We start from the raw sequence: 26497 nt of genomic DNA, 5'->3' as shown, positions 1-26497 counted from the left end.
GCATTGAGTCCCAGTGATGAGCCTGGTAGCAACATAAAGTAAGGGGCCGGATGGTGGCGCTCCTGGTTAAGCACAAACACATTACGGTGTGCAAGGACCCGGGTTCAAGCCCCTGGTCCCCCCATGCAGGGGGAAAGCTTCACAAGTGGTGACAGAGGGCTGCAGGTGTCTCTCTGTCTATCTCCCATCTCAATTTCTCTATCCCTCTATCTGATAACAAATACATAAATAATAAGACTGGAGTTGGTGTACGACACCAAAGTCAAAGACTCTGGGGTGGGGGGAAGGATCAGGTCCTTGGAAGACAGAGGTGGACCTAGTAGGGGTTTGAATTGTTATGTGAAAAACTGGAAAATGTTACACGTGTACAAACTATTGTATTTTATTTTATTGTTGACTATAAACCATGAATTCTCCAATAAAGAAATAAAAAATAAATAAGACTGCTAAAAAATTAAAAAGTAAAATAAAAAAAAATAGAAACAAGTCAAAGTCAAGCTTTGTTACAACTCTTTTAATTTATAAAATGCTACCCACCCCCCCGCCCCCAGTCCCTGGGCATAAGCTAAAATGCCACCAAAAATAGCATCTGAGTGTGAGCTTCACACTCTGCCAGCAGGCGGGTGTGGGCCAAGGCCCCTGAAGGAACTGGCTCATTCTTCTAGACCACCACCACCCTCAGCCCTGCCCCTTGCCTCCTGGCAGTGGCTAAGGACAGGGAAGCCAAGGCACAGGGTGGAGGGGCCGGCCTGAGGTTGGCACTGGGGAGGCACCAGCGGGGCTGGCTGAAGGATGCCAGGCCTGCCTGAAGGCCACCCAGGTCCTTTGTGACAAATGTCCAGAAGGAAAAGAAAAAAAAAAACACCACAGAAAGAAGCCAGTGTCTTTCTCTGAGTGACAGTGCTGGCCGGCTGTGTGCAGCGAGGAGAGTGTTGCTGAGGCTAGTTTCCGGAGACCGGATGCCCCGTCTACACTACCCACCGTCCACACTGCTCCACCATTCCCACTGCCCCCCCATCTAGGCTGCCCAGCCCTCAAGGCTCAGCACCAGCTGCACGGCCTCCCTCACGTCCTGCACCACATAGGCGGCCCGCAGGAGCTCCGGGCTGGGGCTGAAGTCACGGTGGCTGTGGAAGGGACGAGCCTCGGGCCCTTGGGGGCTGTACACACCCGTGCACACCAGGATGGAGGTGCAGCTCTGCGTGCCGGAGGGCTGCTCCTGACCCCCAGCCTGCTGTGCGGTCTGCAGGTGCTGCTGGAACAGGTTGGCGCCATAGACATCGGACATGGGGTTGTCGCTGCAGAGACACGGAGCAGCAGGCAGATGCAGATCAGTGCGGCCCACTGCACAGGACCGGGGAGGGAGGAAGGGAGGAGGGGCAGGGCTCACCCCACAGCGTAGAGAGTGCGGACTGGGGCGGCCCAGCCCTGGCGCTGTGCCTGGCTGCGGATGGCGGCCTCTGCATAGCGGTAAGTGTGCACACTGGGCTTGCCCATCAGGCCCTCGTAGCGCAGCTCCCGGCCCGTCACCTTGCGGAAGATGGTCTCCAGGCAAAGCAGGAAGGTGCCGTGGCCGAACCTGCGGGCAGAGAGTATCCGTCAGCCATGTCTTCCCTCCTTCTGGGCCCATCCTACCACACTGCCACCAGTTGGCGACAGCAGAGGTGCGGAGCGCCAGGCCTCTCTGGAAAGCAGCCTTGAAGTGTGGAGGAGGTCAGGAGCTGGGGGGTGGCGCACCTGGATGAGCGCCTATGTTACACTGTGCAAGGACCTGGGTTCAAGTCCCTGGTCCCCACCTGCAGGGGGGAAGTTTTGCGAGTGGTGAAGCAGGGCTGCAGGTCTCTCTCTCCCTCTCTATCTCCCTTCTTCCTCTCGATTTCTGGCTGTCTCTATCCATTAAATAGATAATAAAAAAAAAAGAGAGAGGGCCAGGTGGTGGCACACCAGGTTAAGTGCACATGTTACAGTGTGCAAGGACCCAGGTTCGAGCCCCCGGTCCCCACCTGCAGGGGGAAAGCTTCACAAGAGGTGAAGCAGTGCTGCAGGTGTCTCTCTGCCTCTCTTCCTCTCTATCAGGGTAACCCCTTCCCTCTCAGTTTCTGACTGTCTCTATCCAACAAATAGATAAAAAAAAATTGAGGGACAACAAGGGCAACAAAAAGGAAAATAAATAAATAAATAAATAAAAACTTAATAAAAAAAAATTGAGGGCAACAATGGCACACCTGGTTAATCACTCATACTACAATGCCAAAGGGCCTGGGTTCAAGTCCCTGGTTCCCGCCTACAGGGAGAAAACTTCACAAGTGGTGAAGCAGGGCTGCAGGTGTCTCTGTTTCTCCCCTTCTCTATCTCACCTTCCCCTCTCAATTCCTCTCTGTCTCTATCCAATATATAAATAAATAGATTTTATTTAAAAAAATAAAAAAGAAGTGTGGAAGAGGTCTCTGCACTTTTCTCCACCATGCTCCCTGGGATGCTGATGTGATGGCTGGAGCACAGGCACCAGTTTTGGAATCAATAGCAAAGGGTGAAAGATTGTAGGCAGGGAGACAGAAGATGTTAGGATCTCTGAGCAGGGCTGGGGAGACAGCATAGTTCTGCAAAAGACTCTCATGCTCAAGACTCAGAGGTCCTAGGTTCAATCCCTAGCACCACCATTAGCAGTGGCCTGATTAAAACAAACAAAACAAAACTGGGTCCCTGACCAGTGGGGTTTCTATCTATGTAAGCTCTAGATTGCCTATTAGGTATATTCCAAGTGATAAATAACTTTATTAATTTTTGCCTGAGCCTGACATCTGATATGCAGGTGGACCAGGTTATTGTCTGGGGAGGTGATGTCATGGCTAGAAAAAGGACTAGAAAGTTGGATTAGGGAAGAGAGCAGCTCCCAAATATGGGAAAGTGTATAAATATTGTTGACTGCAAACCCCATTGATTTGATCTGATCTGGGGCCTATATTTAGCTTAGGAGCCTATGTGACCTCTGCATCCCTGTAAATGCCCTGGATTGCCTGTTACAAAGGAAGAATAAGGGAGTCAGGCAGTAGTGCGGTAGGTTAAGCGCAAGTGGTGCAAAATGCAAGGATCCCAGTTCGAGCCCCTGGCTCCCCACCACCACAGATGGTGAAGCAGGTCTGCAGGTGTCTATCTTTCTCTTCCCCTCTCTATCTTCCCCTCCTCTCTCCATTTCTCTCTGTCCTATCCAACAACAACGACAACAATAACTACAACAATAAAAAAAAAGGACAAAAAAGGAAATAAATTCAAAAAATGAAACAATTACTAAAAAGAATAAAACAAAAACAAAGGAAGAGATCTGCAATCTTGATCAATCATCTCTCTCTAGAGAGAGAAAAGAGACTGCAGCACTGAAGCTTCCTTCCTTGGAACCTGGATCACACACGTGGTAAAGCAACACCCCCTTGCTGGTACTGAGCCAAACAGTGCAGTGTCACTCATCTGTGGGACGAATTCTATTTGCAGTATTCCAATAACGGAATGAGAAATCCATCTCAAGTCAGGCTGACAAAAAAACACATCCCACACCCACACCCCCGTGCAACGCAGTACACAGCCCACATTAAACACCCTCATCCCTCATCACGGCATGTCAGCTACCCCAACTCGAGGAAGAAAGCTTCAGAGAAAATACATCGCAGAAACACACTTTACAAAAAGAAGCAAAGAGAAAGATTTCTGGAGTCCCAGAGCTGCCTGGGTGGGGAAAGCACTAGACTCTCAAGCATGCGGTCCCAGGCTCTATCCTCAGCATCACCAGTGCCAGTGTGATACTCTGCCTCGCCTCTCTCTCTTCCTCACTGGTAAATATTTAAAAAAATTTTTTTATTATCTTTACTTATTTATTGGATAGAGACAGTCAGAAATTGAGAGAGAAGGAGGGATAGGAAGGGTGAGAGACAGAGAGACACCTGCAGCCCTGCTTCACCACTTGTGAAGCTTTCCCCATGCAGGTGGGGACTGGGGGCTCAAACCTGGGTCCTTGCACATTGTAACATGTGTGCTCAACCAGGTGTGCCACCAGCCGGCCCCTACTTTTTTTTTTTTAAGGAAAGATTTGTTCTCTCCCTCTCTATCTCCCCCATCTCTCTCAATTTCTCTGTCCTGTCCAATAAGATGGGGGGGAAAATGGCCACCAGGAGCAATGGATTCTTAGTATAAGCACCAAACCCCAGCAATAACCCTGGAGGCAAAGAACAAAGAAAAGAAAGATGCATTTCAGAGACAGAGCGCGAGAGACCAAAGCACTCCCATGTAGGTGGCACCAGGGATCAGAGCCAGGGTTTCGACATGCAGATCTAAGGGGAGCCACCTCTCCAGCAGCCCGAATGCACTTGGAAATTCCATAGAGGGGAACTATAAGACAGCTCACGCAGACGGTGCGCTCTAGCCTGGCCCCCCTCACGATGAAGCAAACTGCAGGCTTCACTCTCTCTTACTGATTTTTCTTTTTTCCTTTTGCCACATGGATTATCTCTGGGACTCAGTGCCGGCCCTACAAAGTCACCACTCCCAGTGGCCATCTTTTTCCTTTTCTTTATTTACTTACTACAAAACCACTGCTCCTGGTGGCCATGTTTTCCATGTGATTAGACAAAATAGAAATTGAGAGAGGAGGGGGAGACAGAGAGGGAGAGAGAAGAGAGACACCTGCAGCCCTACTTTGCTGCTTGTGAAGCGTCCCCAACCCCCCCCCCCCCCCCCACAGGTGGAGAACAGGGACTCAAACCCAGATCCTTGCATGGGCTCTTGCACTTAGTACCATGTCTGCTTAACCAGGTGCACCACCACCAGAGCCCCCCCCCCATTTTTTTCCTTTTTCTCTATTTTATTGGACAGGACAGAGAGAAACTAAGAGAGGAGGGGGAGAAGGGAGAGACAGAAAGACACCTGCAGACCTGCTTCCCCACTCATGAAGTGGAACCCCCACAGGTGCTCGAACCTGGGTCCTTGTGCTTGATACCTGTGCACTCAACCAGGTGCACCACTGCCTGGCTCCCAAACCACTACGTAAAAATACTGAAAGTCAGAGGAGTCAGGCAGTAGCGCAGTGGGTTAAGTGCAGGTGGCACAAAGCGCAAGGGCTGGCGCAAGGATCCTGGTTCCAGCCCCGGCTCCCTGCCTGCAGGGGAGTTGCTTCACAGGTGGTGAAGCAGGTCTGCAGGTGTCTCTCTTTCTCTCCCCCTCTCTGTTTTCCACTCCACTCTCCATTTTTCTCTGTCTTATCTAACAACAATGACATCAATAACAACAACAATAATAACTACAACAATAAAACAACAAGGGCAACAAAAGGGAAAAAATAAATATAAAAATACTTAAAGTCTAGTCTACAGAACTATCAGAATAATCCCTGCCACCCCTCCACCCTGCCACTTTTCTGTTGCTACCAGAGTTAGCGCTAGAATTTGTCTACATGACTTTGCGGCTCCTGGTAGTCATTTTTTCTCTTTAATTTCCGAGAGAGAGAGAGACAGAGAGAGAGAGAGAGAGGTATTACCACTTGCAAAACTTTATCCCTCTAGGCACTCCCAGGGGCTAACCTGGGGGCTCGAACCCAAGTCCTCAAGCATGGTAAACTGTTCGCTTTCTGAAGAGAGTCACCTGGTGCCTAGCATACCCCACCCATGTCCCTACATCTTTTTTTTTTTGCCTCCAGGGTTATTGGTGGGGCTCAGTGCCTGCACCATAAATCCACTGTTCCTGGAGGTCATTTTTTCCCTTTCTGTTGCCATTGTTGTTTCACTGTTGTTGTGGTTATTATTATTGTTGTTACTGATGTCATTGTTGGACAGGACAGAGAGAAATGGAGGAGAGGAACTGAAAGACACCTGCAGACTTGCTTCACTGCTCATGAAGCAATCCCCCCTACAGGTGGGCGGCTGTGAGCCTCAACCAGGATCCTTGCGCTGGTCCTTGTGCTTCTCACCATGTGCGCTTAACCTGCTGTGCTACCACCCAACCCCCCTTTTCTTCTTCTTTTTTATATTTATTTGTTTATTTATTTTTCCTTTTGTTGCCCTTGTTGTTTTTCATTGTTGTAGTTATTATTGTTGTTGTTGTTGGATAGGACAGAGAGAAATGGAGAGAGATGGGAAGACAGAGAGAGGGAGAGAAAGATAGACACCTGCAGACCTGCTTCACTGCTTGTGAAGCGACTCCCCTGCAGGTGGGGAGCCCGGGGCTCGAACCAGGATCCTTACGCTGGTCCTTGCGCTTTGCGCCATGTGCGCGCTTAACCAGCTGTGCTACCACCCGACTCTCTTTTCTAAAAATATTTTTAAATATTTATTCCCTTTTGTTGTTTTATTGTTGTGGTTATTATTGTTGTTACTGATGTTGTTGTTGTTGGATAGGACAGAGAGAAACGGAGGAGGGAAGACAGAGGGGGAGAGAAAGACAGACACCAGCAGACTTGCTTCACCGCTCATGAAGTAACCGACCCCCCCCCCCCCCCCCGCCCACAGGTGGGGAGCTGGTGGCTCAAACTGGGATCCTTATGCTGGTCTTTGCACTTTGTGCCACCTGCGTCTAAACCACTGTGCTACCGCCAGACTCCCCTTTTCTTCCTTTTAAAGTAGAGACAGAGGAAGGGGGAGTGGTAAAGAGAGACCACAGCACTGAGGCCTCCTGCATTATGGTGAGAGCCAGGCTCAAAGCTGGGTCACGCACACTGTCTAAGCAGCTCTTCCTGTAGCCCACCCAGCCCTCCATCTCAAGAGCAAAGGGACCCAAGCGAAAGAAGAAAAAAAGTAAAGGAGGGGCCCGGCGGTGGTACACCTGGTTGAGCGCTCACATTACAGTACACAAGGACTTAGGTTCAAGCCCCAGTTTCCCCACCTGCTAGGGGAAAGCTTCCCGAATGGTGAAGCAGGGCTGCAGGTGTCTGTCTCTCTAGCATCCTTTCCTTCTCAGTTACTGTCTGTCTCTATCTAGTAAATACATAAAAATAATAAAAAAATTAAAAAAAAAACTGAAGAATGAATGCCATGTCCAACCAGCTGTGCCTCTGCTGTCACCCGGAATCTGGGTTCTCCCCCAGAAGCACAGGCTTTGAGGGTTCTGGGAGGCAGGGAGGGGCTGGGTGCTGACGGTCACCTCAGAGCGTGCCCTGGGCCCAGCACTCTGCTTCCTGCTGACTGACTGACCCCTGAAGCCAACCTTTAAGCCAAGATGTCTGACTTCCTGCATCACCCACGGGGAGAGGATCTGGCCTGTGGGTTGGGATTGGGTGGGGCCTGTAGGTGGGGGGGGGGGACCATGTCCTCACCTGGGCATCTTGGCCTCTGCCATCCACAGCAGGTCCATGTTGCTGGCCAGAACGGGGAGGTGGGGATCAGGGGGCACGGCCAAGTCGGCCCCAGGGTCACCGTTGCTGAGAAGGACATCCATGATGAGCTGCAGGCTGGTCTCCCAGCGCACTGGCTCCCCCAGAAGGAGCACCCCTGCAAAGAGCACAAGAATGGGCCGGGGGCTGCAGGGCACAGTGGCAGTGCTCCCTGGAAGCTGGGAGGACCCCCAAGTGGCCGGCCCCCATGCCAGTTGCTCTCCCTTGTCCTCAAGCTGAGCCAACTGGGGGCCCAGGCAGGGATTCCCAACTGGGTTTGGTTCTCACTGGTGCCCACAGGGGCAAGAGGCTAAAAAGTGACAGTGGAGGGGCCAGGTGGTGGTGCACCTGGTTGAGTGCACAAGGATCTGATTCAAGCCCCCGGAACCATACCTGCAGGGGGAAAGCTTTGCAAATGGTGAAGCAAGGCTGCAGGTGTCTCTCTGTCTCTCTCCCTCTCTATCCCTTCCTCCTCTTTCAATTTCTATCTCTACTCAGTAATAAAGTAAAGGTTTTTTAAAAATTAAAAAAGTAATAAGAATTAAAATAATAACAAGTGACAGCAGGTGGTCTGGGAGGTGGCACAGTGGGTAAAGCATTGGACTTTTAAGCATGAGGTCCTGAGTTCAGTCCCTAGAATCACATGTACCAGAGTGATGTCTGGTTCTTTCTCTCTCCTTTCTTTCTCATTATATGGATCCACCTGCCAACACCCATGTCCAGTAGAGAAGCAATTATAGAAGCCAGACCTCCCACCTTCTTCACCCCATAAAAAACACTGGTCCAGGAGCGGGCAGTAGCACAGCAGGTTAAGCGCATATGGTGCAAAGTGCAAGGACCGGCATAAGTATCCCAGTTCGAGCCCCTGGCTCCCCACCTGCAGGGGAGTCGCTTCACAAGCAGTGAAGCAGGTCTGCGGGTGTTTATCTTTCTTTCCCTGTCTTCCCCTCCTCTCTCCATTTCTCTCTGTCCTATCCAACAACAAGGACATCAATAACAACAACAATAATAACTACAACAATAAAACAAGGGCAACAAAAGGGAATAAATAAATAAATATTTAAAAAAAAAAGAATTTTGGTCCATGCTCCCAGAGGGATAAAGAATGGGGAAGCTTCCAATGGAGGGGATGGGACATGGAGCTCTGGGGGTGGGCATTGTGTGGAAATGTACCCCTCTTATCCTAAGATCCTGTCAATATTTCCATTTTATAAATAAAAATTTATAGAATAAATAAATAAATAAAATCTTTAAAAAATAATAAAATACGTGACTGCAGGGGACTGGCAGGCAGCTGAGTACACGTGTGAAGCCTCGGGGTGACTCTGCAAATGCCAGCAGGACAGAGTGGTGCCCTGCTCGCCGTGGACTCCGGGAGTGCTTCAAGGCTGCTTCCTCTTGGGCCTGGCCGAAGGGCTTCCTGGGTCCCAGTAGGTCTGACAGAACCTGAAGGCCAGCCATGTTCCTGCCCATTGGCACACACAAGTGACTTAGCTTCCCCATGACTCGGTTTCTCTAACTGTGCAAGAGCAACACTGACCACCAAGGTCTCCTTCAGCAGCTGGGGGCCAAGGCTGGCAGACCCTCCCGGCAGCTCTTGGAGGGTGTGCTGCTGCCCCCTAGTGAGGGCTTCTGGCAACCGGAGCATCTGTTTTTAAGGGCCACTGTGAGAGGACTGTGACCACCGGGCCACAACCAGCTTCACATCCTGCTCCACTCCTGAGAAGCCTGTTCACTGTGACCTGAGCTCAGACTCCAGATTCCACTTGCTGAGGAGACACATATGGGGTTGGACATCGTTTTCATAAACATGGGTTCTTTTTCAAAGCAGTGTCTCCTGGTTTATTTTAGATTTGGATTTATTATTTTATTCAAATCTCTTTTTAGATAGAGAGGGTTAGGGCTGGGTGGTGGCACACAGGGTTGAGTGCACATGTTACAGTGCACAGGGACCTAGGTTCAAGTCCCCGGACCCCACCTGCAGGGGGAAAGCTTTGTGAGTTGTGAAGCAGGGCTGCCGGTGTCTCTGTCTCTCTCCCTCTCTTTCCTCTCCTCTCCTTTCAGTTTCTGGCTGTCTCTATTCCAACAAATAAAGAAAGGGGAGGAAAAAAGAGGGAGAGAGAGAAAATGTATCATGTTCTAATAAGGTGGTATGGGCTGGGCTTAAGCTCATGTTCACACACGGCAAAGCAGGACACTATTCAAGTAAGCTATTTTCCCAGCCCTCTTTTTATTTTTATTTATTTTACCAGAACACAGCTCAGCTTTGGCTTCTGGTGGAGCTGGCGACTGAACCTTGGAACCCAGAGCTTCAGAAATGGAAGCTGTTTTGCAGAAAAAGATACTGTCTCCCCAGCTTTAGATAGATGTATTTACTGGAAAAAATGAGAGAGAGAGAGAGAGAGAGAGAGAGAGAGAAGGAGATACCAGAGCACCACTCTGGCACATGGAATTCCAGGGACTGAACCTGGGCCCTCCAGCTCCTGACCACTCCAGCATCTGCCCATCATGCTGGAAGCATAACGTCGCCTAGGACGAAGCTGCTCCTACTTTGAGTCCAGGAGACACTCATCTGTGTCCTGTGTCCAGCAGTGAGCTCGAGATGTTTCTCATGCCCAGCTCACTCCTTCACTGTGCCTCGACTTCCTGTCAGGTAACAACACTCATGTCACCTCCCGCCATACTCTAACTAAGGCTTTGTGTTGAAGAAACTGAACTCAGCATCGAATGGAGAGTCCTGTTGTGGATGATGCTGGTCTCAGGACACTAAAGGGGACAGTATGATGTGTCTGAGGGGGGTGGGGACAGGTTTGACAGGGTGCACAAGGACCCAGGTCCAGGCCCCTGGTCCCCAGCTGCAGGGAGAAGCTTCACAAGTGGTGAAGGAGTGCTGTAGGTCTCTCTCTGTCTCTCTACCTCCTCCCCAACCTCAATTTCTCTGCCTCTGATAATAAGTAAAGTGAAAATTAAAAAAAGAAATTCAGATTTGGTTCTTAAGTCTCTTTTACCCTCTAAGTGCTAAACAGATGGTGTTTCTGGAACAAGAAGCAGCAGATCTGAGACCACTGGGGTGACCTGAAGGTCACCAGTCCCGACACTGGGCCAATGTTCCTGCTGTCACTGTGCGGAGTGTGGGGAGGGGAGGGGAAGGCCGGCCAGGACCCCGACAAGAGGCCCCCATTACCTTCTATGGCGGGGAAGTCATTCCTTGGGGGGGGCTGCCGAGAGACAGAGAACAGGCCCGTCAGTGCATGGTAGCTTTCCATGGGGCTCGGGGAACAGGCTTTGGTGGGGGGAGGGGCAGGGGGACAGCGCAGTGCAGTCGGGACACAGCCACCCCCACGCTCCGGCCCCGCAGAGGGAAAGGCTGAGCCAGGAGAAGATGCAGGAAGACAGATGACGAGAGGGCCCCATACTAGGCACTGACGGGCTGCAGGGTGTGACATGAGAGGCTAGGTGTCCAGCGAGCCCGGGAGACCAGAGAGATAGGCAAGCAAGAGTCTAGAGGCAGCAGCACTGAGGGGAGGGAGGCCAGTGCCTGTCCCCACCTCACCAGTCTTCCTGGGTCTGTTTCATCCCCTGGCTTTTGTGGTCTTGGCCCTGCCGCTACCTGGCTGTGTGTCCTTCCTCTGTAGACTTCACCTCCCAGCTGTTCAAGGACCGTTTCTGACTCTGGTCCTCCATACAACATGCACAGTGCAAATGAACATCCCATATCAGCACTTAAATATTGAGGAGACAAGCTGTGGTGCCAAGGACCCTGGTTCAAGCCTCCTGAAGGGGGAAGCTTCTCAAGTGGTGAAGCAAGTCTGCAGTGTCTTTCTATCTCTTCTTCTCTGTTTCCCACTTCCCTTTTAATGCTGCTTCTATCCAAGGAAGAGGAAAAGAAAGGGAGAAAGAAAGAAGCCACTGAAATGGTGGATACCTCATGCTGACACTAATCCCCAGCAATAACCCTGGTGACAATTCACTTAAATACGATAAAAATGACCATGGAGGAGAGGATGAGGTCACAGAGGTGGGATAAGGCCTGTTCATTTATAGCCGAGCTGGGCCTGCGACCCTCTGCAGGACCTTTAGTCCCGTGCTGGCCTCTACCCTGGGGACATCTACTGTGGAGTGCTGGCAGTCTGATGCAGGTGATGTACAGAAAGTTCCCAGAGGCGGTCAGGGTGGTGGCACAGCAGGTTAAGCACACATGGCACGAAATACAAGGACTGGTGTAAGGATGCCAGTTCGGGCCCCCTGCTCCCCACCTGCAGGGCAGTCACTTCACAAGTGGTGAAGCAGGTCTGCAGGTGTCTATCTTTCTCTCCCCTCTCTGTTTTCCCCTCCTCTCTCCATTTCTCTCAGTCCTATCCAACAACAACAAAAGGGGGGAAAATGGCTTCCAGGCACCAAGCCCAAGAGATAACCCTGGAGGAAAAAAAATATATACATATATATATATCACAGAGCAGGGGCCAGGCGGTGGCACACCTGGTTAAGTGCACATACTACAGTGTGCAAGGACCCACCTGCAGGGGGAAAGCTTCACTAGTGGTAAAGCAGGGCTGCACTGTCTCCTTCCCTCTCTAACACCCCTCCCTTCTCAAATTTTGTCTCTATTCAATAATAAATAAATAAAAATATTTTAAAAATAATAAAGTTCACTGAGGTCATCCTTAATGGCCGAAGGTCATTAAGAGGGGGACAGTAGGGAGTCGGGCAGTAGCGTAGCGCGTTAAGCACAGGTGGCGCAAAACACAAGGACAGGCGTAAGGATCCCGGTTCAAGCCCCCAGCTTCCCACCTGTACGGGAGTCACTTCACAAGCAGTGATGCAGGTCTGCAGGTGTCTATCTTTCTCTCTCCCTCTCTGTCTTCCCCTCCTCTCTCCATTTCTCTCTGTCCTATCCAACAACAACAACATCAATAACAACAACAATAACTACAACAATAATAAAAAAAGGGCAACAAAAGGAAAAATAAATCTAAGAAAAAGGGGAGACAGTCAAAGGGCCAGGTGATGGTGCACCTGGTTAAGTGCACACATTACAGTGCACAAGGACCCAGGTTCAAGTCTCTGGTCCCCACTTGCCAGGGGGAAAGCTTTGCAAGTGGTGAAGCAGGGCTGCAGGTGTCTCTCTGTCTCCCTCACTATCTCCCCTTCCCCTTTTGATTTCTCTCTTTCTCTAATAATAAAATAAAATTTTAAAAGAGGGAGGGAACAGTCACATGGAAGAGGACCTGTGATAGGCCCAGCAGCTGAGGTTCAGAAGAAAGAGAAGAGGCAGGCCAGCCGGGGACATGGGAGCCGCAGAACCTCTGCAGGCCCGGGGAGCCACTACACAAGGGGAGGCCATTGTTGACATCTGCAGCCTCTGGCTGGAAGGGGCTGGGGTCTTGAGGCAGAGCCAGTGCAGGGGCCTTGGTGAATAACAAGTCGCCGTCTGAGAGAGGCAGCGCGTGGGAGGGTGGCGAGGGGGCAGGGTGGCACAGGGCTCTCGGGCCAGACTGGAGGGCTGGTGGTTCAGCAGGGGGAGCCCGAGGGGAGTTCTCCTAGTTACCGTGGTCTTGGGCCGCCGCTCCAGGTCCACCATATCCAGCACTGGGAAGGCCACCCGCAGCTCCTCCACGGTCACCACCTTCTGGAAGCCCAGTCTAGAGGGAGGTCATGGAAGCAAAGCCAGGCAGCGCAGGGTGCAAAAAGGAGAGCCCCACTCGACACATGGCACCCTGGGTGGGTAGGCGAGGGGGGCAGCAGAGCAGAGGCCATTCATTCATTGCCTGGACAGGAGTGACCAGCCAGCCCATGGCTACTGGGACCCCGTTACCCCTCAGTGCTGGGTACACTCGGGGGCATAGGCTGCATGGGCATGGGAGGTACCTCACTGCTCTGTGAGGCCAGGGGTGCAGGGGAGCGACTGCTTGGAGCAGAGGTGTCTGAGTAAAGCCTGAGCTGAATCTGGGAGGAGGAAGCAGGCTTGCCAGGAAGGGAGGGCAACTCAGGCCATTCTCTCACTCCCCGGGGAAGCCCAAAATGATGCCCTCCCAAGATCCACGCAGTAGCACAGGGGCCTGTGCGGCTTCCCAGGGCCCCAGTCAGTTCCTTCTAGCTCCTCAGTTGCCTCTCCCATGTGGGGAGCTCAAGCCACCCCCTATAGCAAGCCTCACGGAGCCCCCGCTAGAGGGGTGCCCCCTCACAGCACCCAAGACCACCCCTCTGCTGGACTTTCAGTCTGTGCTGCCTTTCTCTTCAAGGACGGGGCCCATTCCCCTGGGGCATCCATGTGGGGTGCATCTGGGGCCCCTCCTCTGGGACATCCACTACAGGGTGCTGGCACAGAGCCGAGCCAGAAGATGTGGACAAGCATCTCAACAGCTTCCACCTCCAGAGAGAACACTCTACTAGAAGGACAGACTCTCAGTGGACAGAGCACACCGGCTGACGGGCTTAGGGAGCCAGCACCCAGAGAGAGAGCAGGGGGCCCCCAAAGCCAAATATAGGACACCTTCACGTCAGGGTTCAGAAGGCCGAGCGTGCGGCCCCAGGCCTGGTGCATCGAGACCCTCATGGCCAAGGCCCAGGACGCTGGGAAACGCCACATTCGGGCGGCCCATCTGCTGCCCTGGAGAGCCCATGGCTCACAACTGCCACGGGAGCACTGGCCAAGGCCTGCCAGGTGCCCGCCACAAGGATACGCCCGGGCGTTTTCCACCAGGGGGCCCTGGCCAGACACCAGCATGCGCCTGTTGTGGTACTGGGAGAAGAGCTTCAGCGGGCTGTGAGACAGAATCACCTGGTCTGGGAGCACCTGCGGGGCAGCCGGAGACAAGGGGGAGGGGAGTGAGGGCAGTGCTAAGACAAGAGGCAACTCTGCGCACCAGAAGAGGAAGAGGGCACACCCGGGTGAGCGCACACAGCACTAGCACAGGGGCCTGCACGAGGAGCAGGATTGAGTGTCTGGCTCCCACCTACAGCGTGGAAACCTCCCAAGTGGTGAGGCAGGTCTGCAGGTGTCCCTCTTTCTCTGTCCCTATCTCCCTTCCTCTCTCAGCTTTCTCCTGTCCAATAAAATGGGGAAAAAAGGCCTCCAGAAGCAGTGGATCCATGGTGCCGGCACCAAGACCCAGCAATAACCCTGGAGACAAAAAAAAAAAAAAAAAGGAAAAAGAAAACTGCCCCCCCCCGCCCAAAATCAGAGGAAGTGTGCCATAGGAGGTGATTCAGTGGGTAAGGAGCTAGACTCTCACGAGGTCCTGAGTTTGATTCCTGGCACTGCGGGTGCCAGAGTGATGCCCTGGTTCCCTCTCTTGCTCAGTTCTGATTAAATATCTAGCTTTTTCCTTGTGAGGTTACAGGTGCTACCATGACGCCATCCTGACTTCTTAGGCAGACGACCTCACCAATGTGTCCTGGAACCTCCCCTCCCCAGAGCCCTGCCCCACTAGGGAAAGACAGAAACAGGCTGAGGGTATAGGTCCACCTGCCAACACCCATGTCCAGCGGAGAAGCAATTACAGAAGCCAGAACTCCTACCTTCTGTACCCCATAAAGAATTCTGGTTTATACTCCCAGAGGGAGAAATGATAAGGAGAAGATGACCAGAGTGCTCTGAACTCTAACTCCACCAAGCTCCAGAGATAGAGGGATAAAAAGAAGGGAGGAGGAGTGGCATTTGAATGTAATAATAGGTATATGTGTGACTTGGAAAGGACCCCCCCAAAAAAAGGGCAAATACATACAAATATAGACAGATAGTTATAGAGATATCTGCAAGCTTAGGAGAACTGCTGTAGCTTCCACTGGAGGGAATGGGGATCCAGAACTCTGGTGGTGGGAATGGTGTGGAGTTGTGCCTGTTATCTTGTCATTTTGTAAATCAATATTAAATCACTAATATAAGGTAATAATAATAGACTTAGCTTTGGGGGATAGGGAGAGACAGCATAATGGTTCTGCAAGACTTTCACACCTAAGGCTCTGAGGTCCCAGGTTCAATCCCAGCATCAGCAAAGCCAGAGTTGAGCAGTATGCTAGTCTTTCTCTCTGTATCTCTCTTATCCAAAAGAAAGTCAGGGGGCCGGTTGGTGGCGCACTTGGCTGGGCACATGTTACAATGGACCTGGGTTCAAGCCCCCGGTTCCCACCTACAGGGGAGAAGCTTCACTAGTGGTAAAGCAGAGCTGCAGGTGTCTCTCTCTCTCTCTCTATCACCCCCTTCCCTCTCAATTTCTGGCTGGCTCTAGCCAATAAATGAATAAAGATAAAAAAAAAATTGGGACCGGATGGTCATACACCCGGCTGAGCGCATGTATTACAGTGCGCAAGGACCCAAGTTTAAGCCTCCAGGCCCCTCCTGCAGGAGGAAAGCTTTGCTAGTGGTGAGGTAGGGCTGCAGGTGTCTCTCTCCCTCTTTTTTAAAATTTATTTTTTTTAATTTATTTATTCCCTTTTGTTGCCCTTGTTGTTTTATTGTTGTAGTTATTACTGTTGTTGTTATTGATGTCATCATTGTTGGACAGGACAGAGAGAAATGGAGAGAGGAGGGGAAGACAGAGAGGGGGAGAGAAAGATAGACACCTGCAGACCTGCTTCAACACCTGTGAAGCGACTCCCCTGCAGGTGGGAAGCCAGGGGCTCGAACCGTGATCCTTAAGCCGGTCCTTGTGTTTTGCGCCAACTGCTGTTAATACCGCCTTCTCTCTCTCTCTCTCTTTTTTTTTTTTTTGTTAAACCAGAGCACTCTGGCTTATGGTGGTGCAGGGGACTGAACCTGGGACTTTGGAGCCTCAGGCATGAGAGTCTGTTTGCATAACCATTGTGCTATCTACCCTCCGCCCTGCTCTCTTCCTATCACCCCATTGCCTCTCAATTTCTGGCTGTCTCTATTCAATAAATAAATAAAGATAACTAAAAATAAAATAAAAAAATTTAAAGTCAAACTAACAAAAGACAGCTTTTTAACTCAAAAAGTTATATTTTTTTAATATTTTGATTGTATTTATTATTGGCTAGAGACAGAATTGTGAGGGGAGGGGGACAGAGAGAGGGAAGGTGAGAGACAGAGAAACACCTGCAGCCCTGCTTCACCACTTGCAAAGCTTTCCCCCAGCTAGTGGGGACCAGAGACTTGAACCTGGGTCCTTGTGCACTGTAATGTGTGCGCTTAACCAGGTGCATCACCACCTGGCCTCTTGACTGTGTCCCCTTTTTTTAGATTTATTTATTTTCCATTTTGTTGCCCTTTTTTATTGTTGTAGTTATTATTGTTGTTGTTGTTGATGTCGTTGTTGGATAGGACAGAGAGAAATGGAGAGAGGAGGGGAAGACGGGGGGGGGGGGGGGGGGAGAAAGATAGACGCCTGCAGACCTGCATCACTGCTTGTGAAGCGACTCCCCTGCAGATGGGGAGCCGGGGGCTTGAACTGGGATCCTTATGCGGGTCCTTTTACTTTGCACCACCTGCGCTTAACCCGTTGCGCTACCACTGGACTCCCCAGGCCATGCTTTTTAACTTTTATAGAAACTCCAGCAATGAGGACTTTACACTGAGTGAGTGTTTCGAGGACCATCTGCAGAGGCCACCAAAGGACTCAATTTCAGTCCTTTCTCTGCCCTCAGCACCAAGCAGCATCCCCCAGTTGGTCAGCTACCTGTACACTAGTTTGGTTCAGACTCCTTCCAGGGGCTGGGCAGAAGAGCACCTAGTTGAGCACACGTCACCATGTGTAAAGACCTGGGTTCAAGCCCCGAGTCCCCACCTTGAGGTCGGGGTCGGGGGGGAGATTCACAGTTGAAGCAGTGCTACAGGTGCTTCTTCTCCTGTCTCTGCCTCTCTAACTCGTTAAAAAAGGGGGTGGTGGTGTCACAACTGGCTAAACACACACATCATGGTGCGCAAGGACTCAGGTTCGAGCCCCCAGTCCCCACCTGCAGAGGGGAAGCTTCACGAGTGGTGAAGCAGAGCTGTAGATGTCTCTCTGTCTCCCTCTCCCCTCTCAACTTCCATCTATCTATCCAGTAGTAAATAAAAATATTAAAAATACATATATTTTAAAAATCACCAGGAGTGGTGAAGTCATACAGGCACTTGCGATACACCTGGTGCAACAAAACCAACCAAACAAAAAACTTTCCCAAGTGGGATATCACCCTAAACAGGAGGAGAATCTAGACTGGGGAAGGGCACAGGGGGCACAGGGGGAGCTGGGAGTGGGTAGAGGGGCAGCCCTGGGAGGGGCAGGGCTCATCTGAATGTGCAGATCTCACATGAGAAATGGGGCGATTCAGAGCCCCACCTGGGGTCTGGAGGTTTAAATGTGTGTGACTCTTGCTTTGTAGAGACTGACAACCCCCTAGCATGACCCAAAGCCAGGAGAGGGGAGGAGAGCGGAGGGGAGATAGGGGAGGGAAAGAGATGGCAGTCTAAACCAGCAATCTAAACCGGATAGACCCCAGCCTGGGGAGACAGCATAATGGTTTTGTAAAACTTTCCTGCCTGAGGCTCTGAGGTCTCAGGTTCAATCCCCAGCACACCATCAACCAGAGCTGAGTAGAGTTCTGGAGGAGTAGGAGGAGGAGGAAGTGAAAGAGGAGTAGGGCTGGGAAGACAGCATCACAGTTCTGCAAAAAGGCAAGCCTGAGGGTCCCAAGTTCAGTTCCCAGCACCACTGTAAGCCAGAGCTGAACAGTGTGCTTGGGGGGGGGGGGGGATTGGATTAGTTAATTCATTAAGTAAAATTATTCTCAACCCTGAGCCTGGGCCTTCAAGTCACCATCCAGCGGGGCTGAGAGTTGTCATGTCCTGACTTGCCCCACTCCCCCTGGGAAGACCAGCCCTCCTCCCCCCTCCCAAGGCAGGAAGAGAGGCTGGCCCGGAGTGGGGTCCCTGGGGTGAGCCCTCCTCACCTCACAGTCCAGCAGGGCTGAGAGCTCCTGGGCTTTTTGGTCCTGTAAGACGTTGCCAGCGTTGGTGAGGAAGACCACAGGCACTCTCAGCTGGCGCTGGGCACCCAGGAGCATGCGGAAGGCCTCCAGGGCGGCCGGGATCACCTTGTGGCCCCGCACCAGCACCCCATCGATGTCGAACAGAAACCCAAAGGTGGGTGCGCTCTGTGGGAGGGGGGAAGGGTGATGAGTCCCAGAGAAGGAGGATGACGGAGAGCTGCAGAGAGGGTTCAGCTGTGTCCCTGGGTCACCAAGCATCACAGAGACACACGGAGAACCAGCGTGGCCTGTGATCTCATTCTTTATTCCATATATGTTTACAGAGCTAGGTCATAGATACACCCTTACATGTGTATTATTTATTATGCATATGCCAAACAGTTCCATATGCAATGGGAGGGCGGTGGTGACACGCTCAGTTAAGTGCACATAGCACTAAGAACAAGGGCCAGCACAAGGACCTGCATAAATAAGGACCTGGGTTCGAGCACCTGGCTCCCCACCTCCAAGGGGGATACTTCATAAGTGGTGAAGCAAATCTGCAGGTGTCTTTCTTCCTCTCTCCCTCTTCTCTCCATTTCTCTCTGTACTGTCCAATAAAAAGGAAAAAATGGCTGCCAGGAGCACTGGATTCCTAGTGCTACACCGAGCCCCAGCGACAGCCCTGGAGGGGAGAGAGAGAGGGGGGGGGGGGGGAGAGGGAGAGAGAGAGAAGCCAGATCCACCATTCTGGTACACACAGCACCAAGATTCAAACCAAAACCTTCCTGAGCCTTCCTAAGCCTTCCCCTAATACTCTGCCAGGTGAAGTATCCCCCTGCCCCCGCCCCCCCCCACTGCAACCCAGGGCTTCTGTAGGTCAAACCCACCTGCACGGAAGAACCCAGCCTTTCTTATGGATTTCAAAGTGCCTAACTGCTTTGTTTGTTTGAATTATTTTAGTAAGTCAGTGTGAGAATGCATCAGACTTGCATGTTTGAAAGCCCAAGTTTGATCCCCAGCACTACCTATCCTACCCCAGATCTGAGCAGTGCACTGGGGTCTGTTAAAATAAATCTTGAAAAGTGGGTGGGGCCAGGTGGTGATGCACCTGGTTGAGCACACACATTACAGTGTGCAAGGACTCAGGCTCAAGCTCCTGGTCCCTACCTGCAGGGGGAAAGCTTCACGAGTGGTGAAGCAGGGCTGCAAGTGTCTGTCTCTCTCCCTCTCGATCTCCCCTCCTCTCTAAAGTTCTCTCTTCTCTATCCAATAATAAACACATGAATAGATAGTGAATAAATGGCTTGGTTTTGCTTGATCTGATTGAAGAAGAGTGGTTCACAAACATAACCCCAGCAGAATTTTCCTGTGTCTCTTTCCATTCCAAGGTCTGCCATGTGGCTACTTCAAAAGGTCAAGTTGGGGAGTCAGACAGTAAAGTGCAAGGACCAGTGTAAGGATCCCGGTTCAAGCCCCCAGCTCCCCACCTGCAGGGGGGTCGCTTCACAAGTGGTGAAGCAGGTCTGCAGGTGTCTGTCTTTCTCTCCCCCTCTGTCTTCCCCTCCTCTCTCCATTTCTCTCTGTCCTAGTCAATAAAATGAAAAAAATGGCAGCCAAAAGCAATGGATTCATGGTGCTAGCACCAAGCCCCAGTGATAACCCTGGAGGCAAAAAAAAAAAAGAGAGAGAGAGAGAGAGAGAAGAAAAAGAAAGAAAGAAAGAAAAAGAAAAAAGGAAAACACAGCTGGGGAGGGAGCTCCCAAGGTAGAGGTCCACACTGACATGCACAGCGTGGTGTAGGCTCAAGGCCTGGCAGCATGTGGGGGGATCTCCACTGCTCTACTGCTTCTCCCTCTTTCTATCTGGAGGGGGAAAAAGGTGTCCTGGAGCAGTGATGCAGGCACCAAGCCCCAGCAATAACCCTGGAGGAAAATGATAATAATAACAATAATAGAAATAAAGAAAGAAAAAGAAAGACATAGATACAGAGGCAGAGAGAGAGACCCCACAGCACGAACTCTTCCTCCAGTGCAGTGAGGGCTGGGTTCAAACCTGGATCTTGAGCATGACAAAGCAGTGCACTATTCACTACCTCTATATAAAAGAAAAAGGGGTGAGGGACGACCAGGCAGTAGCACACCTGGTAGAGCACACACATTACAGTGCTCAAGGACCCAGGTTCAAGCTCCCAGTCCCCATCTGCAGAGGGGAAGCTTCATGAGTGGTGAAGAAGGGTTGCAGGTGTCTCTCTATCACCCCCTTCCTCTTGATTTCTCTCTCTCTATCCAATAATAAAGATATTAAAGGGGGGGAGGAAGAAAGGAAAAAAGGGAAAAAAGAAATGAGGAAAATGATTCAAACCAACAAGCTACAAGTGTGGCCAGCAGCAAACAGAGCTGCCATCAATGCCACAGGGGGGCCTTAAACCTCTGACCATGTTCAGAGAAAGAAGAGTCTCACATGGCCCCTTTTACAAGTGCTACAGTGAAAAGTCTGCCTCCCGGCACATGTCCTTGACAGCACACACAGCCGCCCTGAGGAGGAAGAGACCCAGGAAGTGCAGACTGTCCTACTTGGAAAACACCACTTTCCCCACCTGCCCTTGGCCCCTAGCCATGTGGGCTCAACTTTGTACCCCCTCCCCCAGTCCATGCTCTATACCTGCTGGGTCCCCGGAGATCCTGAAACACCTCTCTCTTCCTCACCAATTCCCACGAGAGTGGGGGTCATAGCTGGGATGTGTAAGGGGGTCTGTCTACTCCCGCAAAGACCAATGTGGTTTTTTCTCGGGAAGAGGAGGCTTCAGAGCTCAGCCATTTCTTCTCAAAGGGAAATTACTATAGGGGACCGGGCGGTGGCGCACCTGGTTAAATGCAAATAGTACTAAGTAGAAGGACCTGCACAAGTATCCTACCTGCAGGGGGTCGCTAAAAAAGCGGTGAAGCAGGGCTGTGTCTCTCTCTCCCTCTCCTCTCTCAATTTCTCTCTGTCCAATAAAATGGCAAAAAATGGCCACCAGGAGCAATGGATTCATAGTGCTGGCACCAAGCCCCAGTGATAAGCCTGGAGGCAAAGAGAGAGAGAGAGAGATCACAATATGGGTCAGAAAAGAAGGCTTGTCCTTAAAAGTCTGCGAAAGCACCTTGCAAGTGCTCAAAAAAGGCACAGTGAATGTTGAGACAGCTCTGAGCAGACATGTCCCTGAGTGGGAGAACAGTGCTGTTCTAGGACACGGTCAGCCTTTAAAGTTTTAATTATCTTTACTTATTTATTGGCTACAGCCAGAAATCAAGGGGAAGGGGGAGATAGAGAGGGAGAGACAGAGACAACTACAACCCTGCTTCACCTCTCACGAAGCTTGCCTCCGCAGGTGGGGACCAGAGGCTTGAACCTGGGTCCTTGTGCACTGTAACATGTGCACTCAGCCAGGTGCGCCACCACCTGGCCCCCACAGTCAGCCTTCTCGCCCTTACTGGATGGGCAGAACACACCATTCTGCAAGATTAAGTGTAAAACACAGGCACTCATAATTTTGAAACAAGGAGAGCAGAGCTTAAGAGCTGGATTTTTGGGAGTCGGGTGGTAGTGCAGCAGGTTAAGCGCAGGTAGTGCACACCGCAAGAAGCAGCATAAGGATCCCAGTTTGGGGAGTTGGCTGTAGCGCAGCGGGCTAAGCGCAGGTGGCGCAAAGCACAAGGACCGGCATAAGGATCCCGGTTCGAACCCCGGCTTCCCACTTGCAGGGGAGTCGCTTCACAGGTGGTGAAGCAGGTCTGCAGGTGTCTATCTTTCTCTCCTCCTGTCTGTCTTCCCCTCCTCTCTCCATTTCTCTCTGTCCTATCCAACAACGACTACAACAATAATAACTACAACAATAAAACCACAAGGGCAACAAAAGGGAATAAGTAAAAAAAAAAAAAAAAGTAAAAAAAAAAAAGGATCCCAGTTTGAGCCCCCAGTTCCCCACCTTCAGCAAAGCCACTTCAGAAGTGGAGAAGCAGGTCTGCGGTCTGCAGGTGTCTATCTTTCTCTCCCCCTCTGTCTTCCCCTCCTCTCTCCATTTCATTTTGTCCTATCCAACAACGAAGGACATCAACAATAATAATAATAACCACAACAAGGCTACAACAACAAGGGCAACAAAAGGGAGAAAAAATGGCCTCCAGAAGCAGTGGATTCATGGTGCAGGCACTGAGCCCCAGCAATAACCCTGGAGGCAAAAAAAAAAAAAAAATCTGAATTTTTTTTCCAAGATGGAAAAGACATAGAGACAAAGAGATCACAGTCCAGAAGTTTCTTCCAACAAGTGGGGGGGGGGGGCAGCCTGGGCTTGAATCTGGGTCCCAACGTGGCAAAGCAGCGCACTATCCAAATGAGCTATTTCAATTGTTCAAGGACTGGATTTTCCTCCCCAAGGACTGGATTTTCAATGCAAGCGCTGGTAGACAATGTCTCCATTTCTGGTACCACCAAAAGCCAGAGAGATAAAAGTGTAACAAAGTGTTCATTACTTCAGCTGAAGCTAACAAATGGGGAGGTAAAGTTGAATATAATCAACTCTGTTTTGTGCTTGTTTAAAAGATAAATAAATGAAAGCACAGCTCCCCTGTGCTGAGGAATGCAAAATGCAACCACAGGCCAAAGAGGGGTGGGGGTGGGGGGTGGGGGTCAGTGGATACACTCCTGACAGAAGCCTCTCAGATCCAAGAATCCAGAATTCCTGCTGCTCAGAAAATGAAGGTCTTAGGATAGTTTAGCAAAACCCTTCAGGCTCTCTCATCTATAACTTTTTCTGTTAAAATAGTGACAAAGAAGGGGCAGGGCAGGTACATGGCATGAAGCACAAGGACCCGTGCAAGGATCCCGGTTCAAGTCGAGCCCCCAGCTCCCCACCTACAGGGAGTTCACTTCACAAGCAGTGAAGCAGGTCTGCAGGTGTCTGTTTTTTTTTTTTTTTTCCTCTCTCTCTCTGTCTTCCCCTCCTCTCCCAGTTTCTCTCTGTCCTGTCCAATAAAATGGAAAAAATGGCCATCAGGAGCGGTGGATTCATAGTGCTGGCATCAAGGCCCAATGTTAACCCTGGAGGCAAAATAAATAAATCAAATTAAATTAAATTGTGACAGAGAGAATGAAAGAGAACATAGCACCAGAACTTCCTTCGATGCAGTGGGGGCCAGTCTCAAACTCCGGTCATGGACAAGCAAGCAGCACACTGATTAACTAAGCTGTTTCCGGCCCATGTCCTTAACCAGATCACAGACGCAACGTGCGGCACATGAAGATTTAGTCATCCAGCAACCCAGAACGTCAACTGTCACAAAGGACCACACTAACACAGATGTTAACTCAACATGGGAGTGGGCGGAGGCTACGTGTGAGTCTGAGTTTTTGTGTAAGCCTACCACTAACTGCTCTAAAAAATAAAGTCCATATGACTGTTTTGGAAAGTGAAGCCACCGGAGAAGCAGAGAAAGGGGCTGACTCTATCTTTCCACGCTCTTCTCCTTTCACTCTCCTCTGTTATCAGCACCCAGCATGTTTCTTCTGCACAACTCTTGTTTCTTTCACAAGCCCTGGGCCCAGTGGTGATAAGGCATGTGGTTTGAAGATTTGTCTGAAAAGAAGGCACCCCCTAAAAATGTGCCAGTGTGTTTCTGCTTCTTTCCTGAATGAGCCTGATTTGCTGGCAGCCACACCATGACTGTCTGCTCCAAGCACTGCCGCCTCTCAGCACTTACCATAATGACATGCCGAGGCCACTGCAGACGAGGGAAATTAGGACCACAGGCACGGGTGTGAGCAATGGCGCCTGCAGTCCTGACAGCTCCCAGCAGCCTCTGGCTGAGCCACTTCACCCTTTGCACCACCAGTCAGCACAGTTCTTCCCTTCTCCACTGCTCATGTGTAAAATGGCAGGAACGACATACCGGCCAACTGATTCTGAGGGTCTGGGCAGTGGTGCACCCGGTGACATACACACATTGCAGTGTGCAAGGACTTGAGTTTGAGCCCCAGTCCCCACCTGCAGGGGGGAAGCTTCACCAATGGTAAAGCAGTGCTGCAGGTCTCTCCCTCCTCCCTCCCTATCTCCCCCTCCCCCTCAATTTCTCTGTATCCAAAAGGATTGGCACTGCGTGGCATGGCTAAGACACTTTGGTTCAGGTAGCCTAAACAGCTGTGTGCCCTGAGGCAAGCAAGCTTGCTCAACCTCACTGTGCCTCGGTTTCTCCACCTGCCAAACAGGAGAACTATTAGTACATTACTTACTGGGTCACTGGGTTATTAGGGGGGAAAAAAATCACTGCAAGACTAAACGAAGTACTGAGAGTCGTGCTTGGCACAAAGCAGCTCCATCACAGGAGCAGCAAAAGCATTGCTGCATGTAAGTACTGGCAGTGGAGGAGCTAAGTGCTCCCACAAAGAGACACTTGCCCGGCAGTCAGCGAGGACGAGGGAGCTGACTATCTCGCTGGAACTCCAGTCTGCCAGGTGCCTGAGCCAGAGAGAGAGAAGAGAGAGAGAGAGAGAGAGAGAGGGGCAGGCCTGGGTTCAAGCCCCCTTGAGTGGTGAAGCAGGTCTGTGGGTGTCTCTCTCCCTCTCTATCGCCCCTTCCCTCTCAAGTTCTTTCTGCCTCTATCCAACAATAAATAAAGATAATAAAAAATATTTAGGAACCAGGTGGTGGCGCACCTGGTTGAGTGCGCATGTTAAAAAATATTTAAAGAGAGATCCAGTCCCTTACACCCTTTAGACTCTTCCTGTACAACTGAGAGTCAAATTCACCAAAATCACTGCCTTATTATATCTTTTGTTTCCTGTTACATGTCATTTAGACACATCTACTTATTTATAAAAAATAAGAAGATATTAGGAAGTCAGCAGCGAAGTATCTGGTAGAAAGCATATATGTAGCCCCATGTGCAAGGAGTTCCAGCCCCATGCCCCCACTTGCAGGGGGGAAGCTCCAGGAGTGAAGCAGGGCTGCAGGAGTCTGTCTGTCTCCTTCTCTATCTTCCCCTTCCCTCTGGATTCTGTCTCTATCCAATAATAATAAATAAATAAAATTTTTATGGTCGGAGTTTCTGCAGAGACTCTCCTGCCCAAGGCTCCAAAGTCCCAGGTTCAATCCCCTGCACCATGAACCAGAGCTGAGCAGTGCTCTGGTAGAAACAACAACAATAATAATATAATCCAAGATCCGAAAGGGGGGTCATCAAGACCGCGGCCTCTCACTGACCCGGGGACACGGGCATCGCGGGCCAGAAGGTCACACTCCCGGCGAGGGGCGGCGCCAGCCGGACGCAGAGCCCGGCCTGCCCGCGCCCAGCCTCCGCCGACAGCTCACCTGCGCGGGGCCCGCCGCATAGCCCCTCCCGCAGCGGAGCTCGCGCCCCGAGCGCGCCGCCCGGCCCCATAGGCCACGCACCGCCGCCAGGCAGCCCAGCGCCGCCATGCAGCCCGCTCCAAGCACGAGCACGCTGTGCCGCCCGGCCACCGTAGCCCCGCGCAGCCAATCAGCGGAGGGCGCCCCGAAGCATCCCGGGAGTTGTAGTCCGCTGCCCGAGTTCAGGAGCGCACGCGCGCGTACACGGGACTGGCGGCAGAGGGGAGCCAGGGGGGCCAGGCTCTACAGGTGCGCGCTGCCTGCCTTCCTGCCGGCTTCCTAGAAATGCCGGCTCCCCAGTCATCAGTGGCTTTCAGGAAGCAGGAAACTGAGATAGAGAGATTGCTGGGGCCGGGAGGTGGCGCACCTGGTTAAGCGCGACATAACAGTGCACGAGGTCTCAGGTTGGAGCCCCTGGTCCCCACCTGCAGAGGGAAAACTTCTGTGTGGTGAAGCAGGGCTGCAGGTGTCTGTCTGTCTATCTATCTATCTATCTATCTATCTATCTATCTATCTCCAGCTCCCACTCCCCTCTCCCCTCTCAATTTCTCTCTCTCTATCCTATAATAAATAAATTAATTAATTAAAAAGATTTATTAAAGAGAGAGATTGCTAACCCCTTAGGTCCTTAATGATTGGGATCTGGCAGTGACACACCCAGTCGAGCATACAAGTTACCATGAGCAAGGACCAGGGTTCAAGCCCCCACCTGCAGGGTGGAAGCTTCATGAGCAGGCATCTCTCTCTCTTTTTCTCTCTGCTTCTTGCCCTCTATCTGGAAGAAGACGAGAGGGGGACTCTGCAGATAGCAGTGGAATCATGCAAGCACAAAACTGCAGTGAAACCCC

The 26497-nt window shown here is 51.2% G+C and overlaps 1 protein-coding gene across 3 annotated transcripts; it reads right to left on the bottom strand.

The window, feature by feature from the left end:
• Window positions 1-499: 499 nt before the first annotated feature.
• HDHD5 (haloacid dehalogenase like hydrolase domain containing 5) lies at window positions 500-25750 on the bottom strand. Of its 3 annotated transcripts, XM_060191469.1 has the most exons (9): window positions 25611-25715; window positions 24004-24213; window positions 18245-18448; window positions 14035-14147; window positions 12900-12993; window positions 10536-10569; window positions 7295-7469; window positions 1391-1579; window positions 500-1298 (listed from the first exon to the last, which is right to left on the bottom strand). In XM_060191469.1, the coding sequence occupies exons 2-9, from the start codon at window positions 24004-24006 to the stop codon at window positions 1019-1021; spliced, it is 1092 nt and encodes a 363-aa protein (XP_060047452.1). In that variant the 5' UTR covers window positions 24007-24213; window positions 25611-25715; the 3' UTR covers window positions 500-1018. The 3 variants fall into 3 exon arrangements, with proteins under 3 accessions (XP_060047452.1, XP_007517262.1, XP_060047453.1); XM_007517200.3 differs by lacking the exon at window positions 24004-24213 and having other exon boundaries at window positions 25611-25750; XM_060191470.1 differs by lacking the exon at window positions 24004-24213 and having other exon boundaries at window positions 25503-25643.
• Between the last annotated feature and the right edge of the window lie 747 nt (window positions 25751-26497).

Source organism: Erinaceus europaeus, chromosome 5, assembly GCF_950295315.1.
Source record: "Erinaceus europaeus chromosome 5, mEriEur2.1, whole genome shotgun sequence".
Lineage (NCBI taxonomy): Eukaryota > Metazoa > Chordata > Mammalia > Eulipotyphla > Erinaceidae > Erinaceus > Erinaceus europaeus.
The sequence above is the reverse complement of the archived record's forward strand: the minus strand, read 5'-3'. Positions and strand labels throughout refer to the sequence as shown.

Coding starts and splice junctions, on each gene's coding strand:
- HDHD5 (XM_007517200.3), bottom strand. CDS start 25,718: ATGGCGGCGCTGGGCTGCCTGGCGGCGGTGCGTGGCCTATGGGGCCGG. Junction 18,449..25,610: donor ATGCGGCGGGCCCCGCGCAG/GTGAGCTGTCGG, acceptor CCCCTCCCACAG/AGCGCACCCACCTTTGGGTT. Junction 7,470..10,535: donor TGACTTCCCCGCCATAGAAG/GTAATGGGGGCC, acceptor TGCTCTTTGCAG/GGGTGCTCCTTCTGGGGGAG.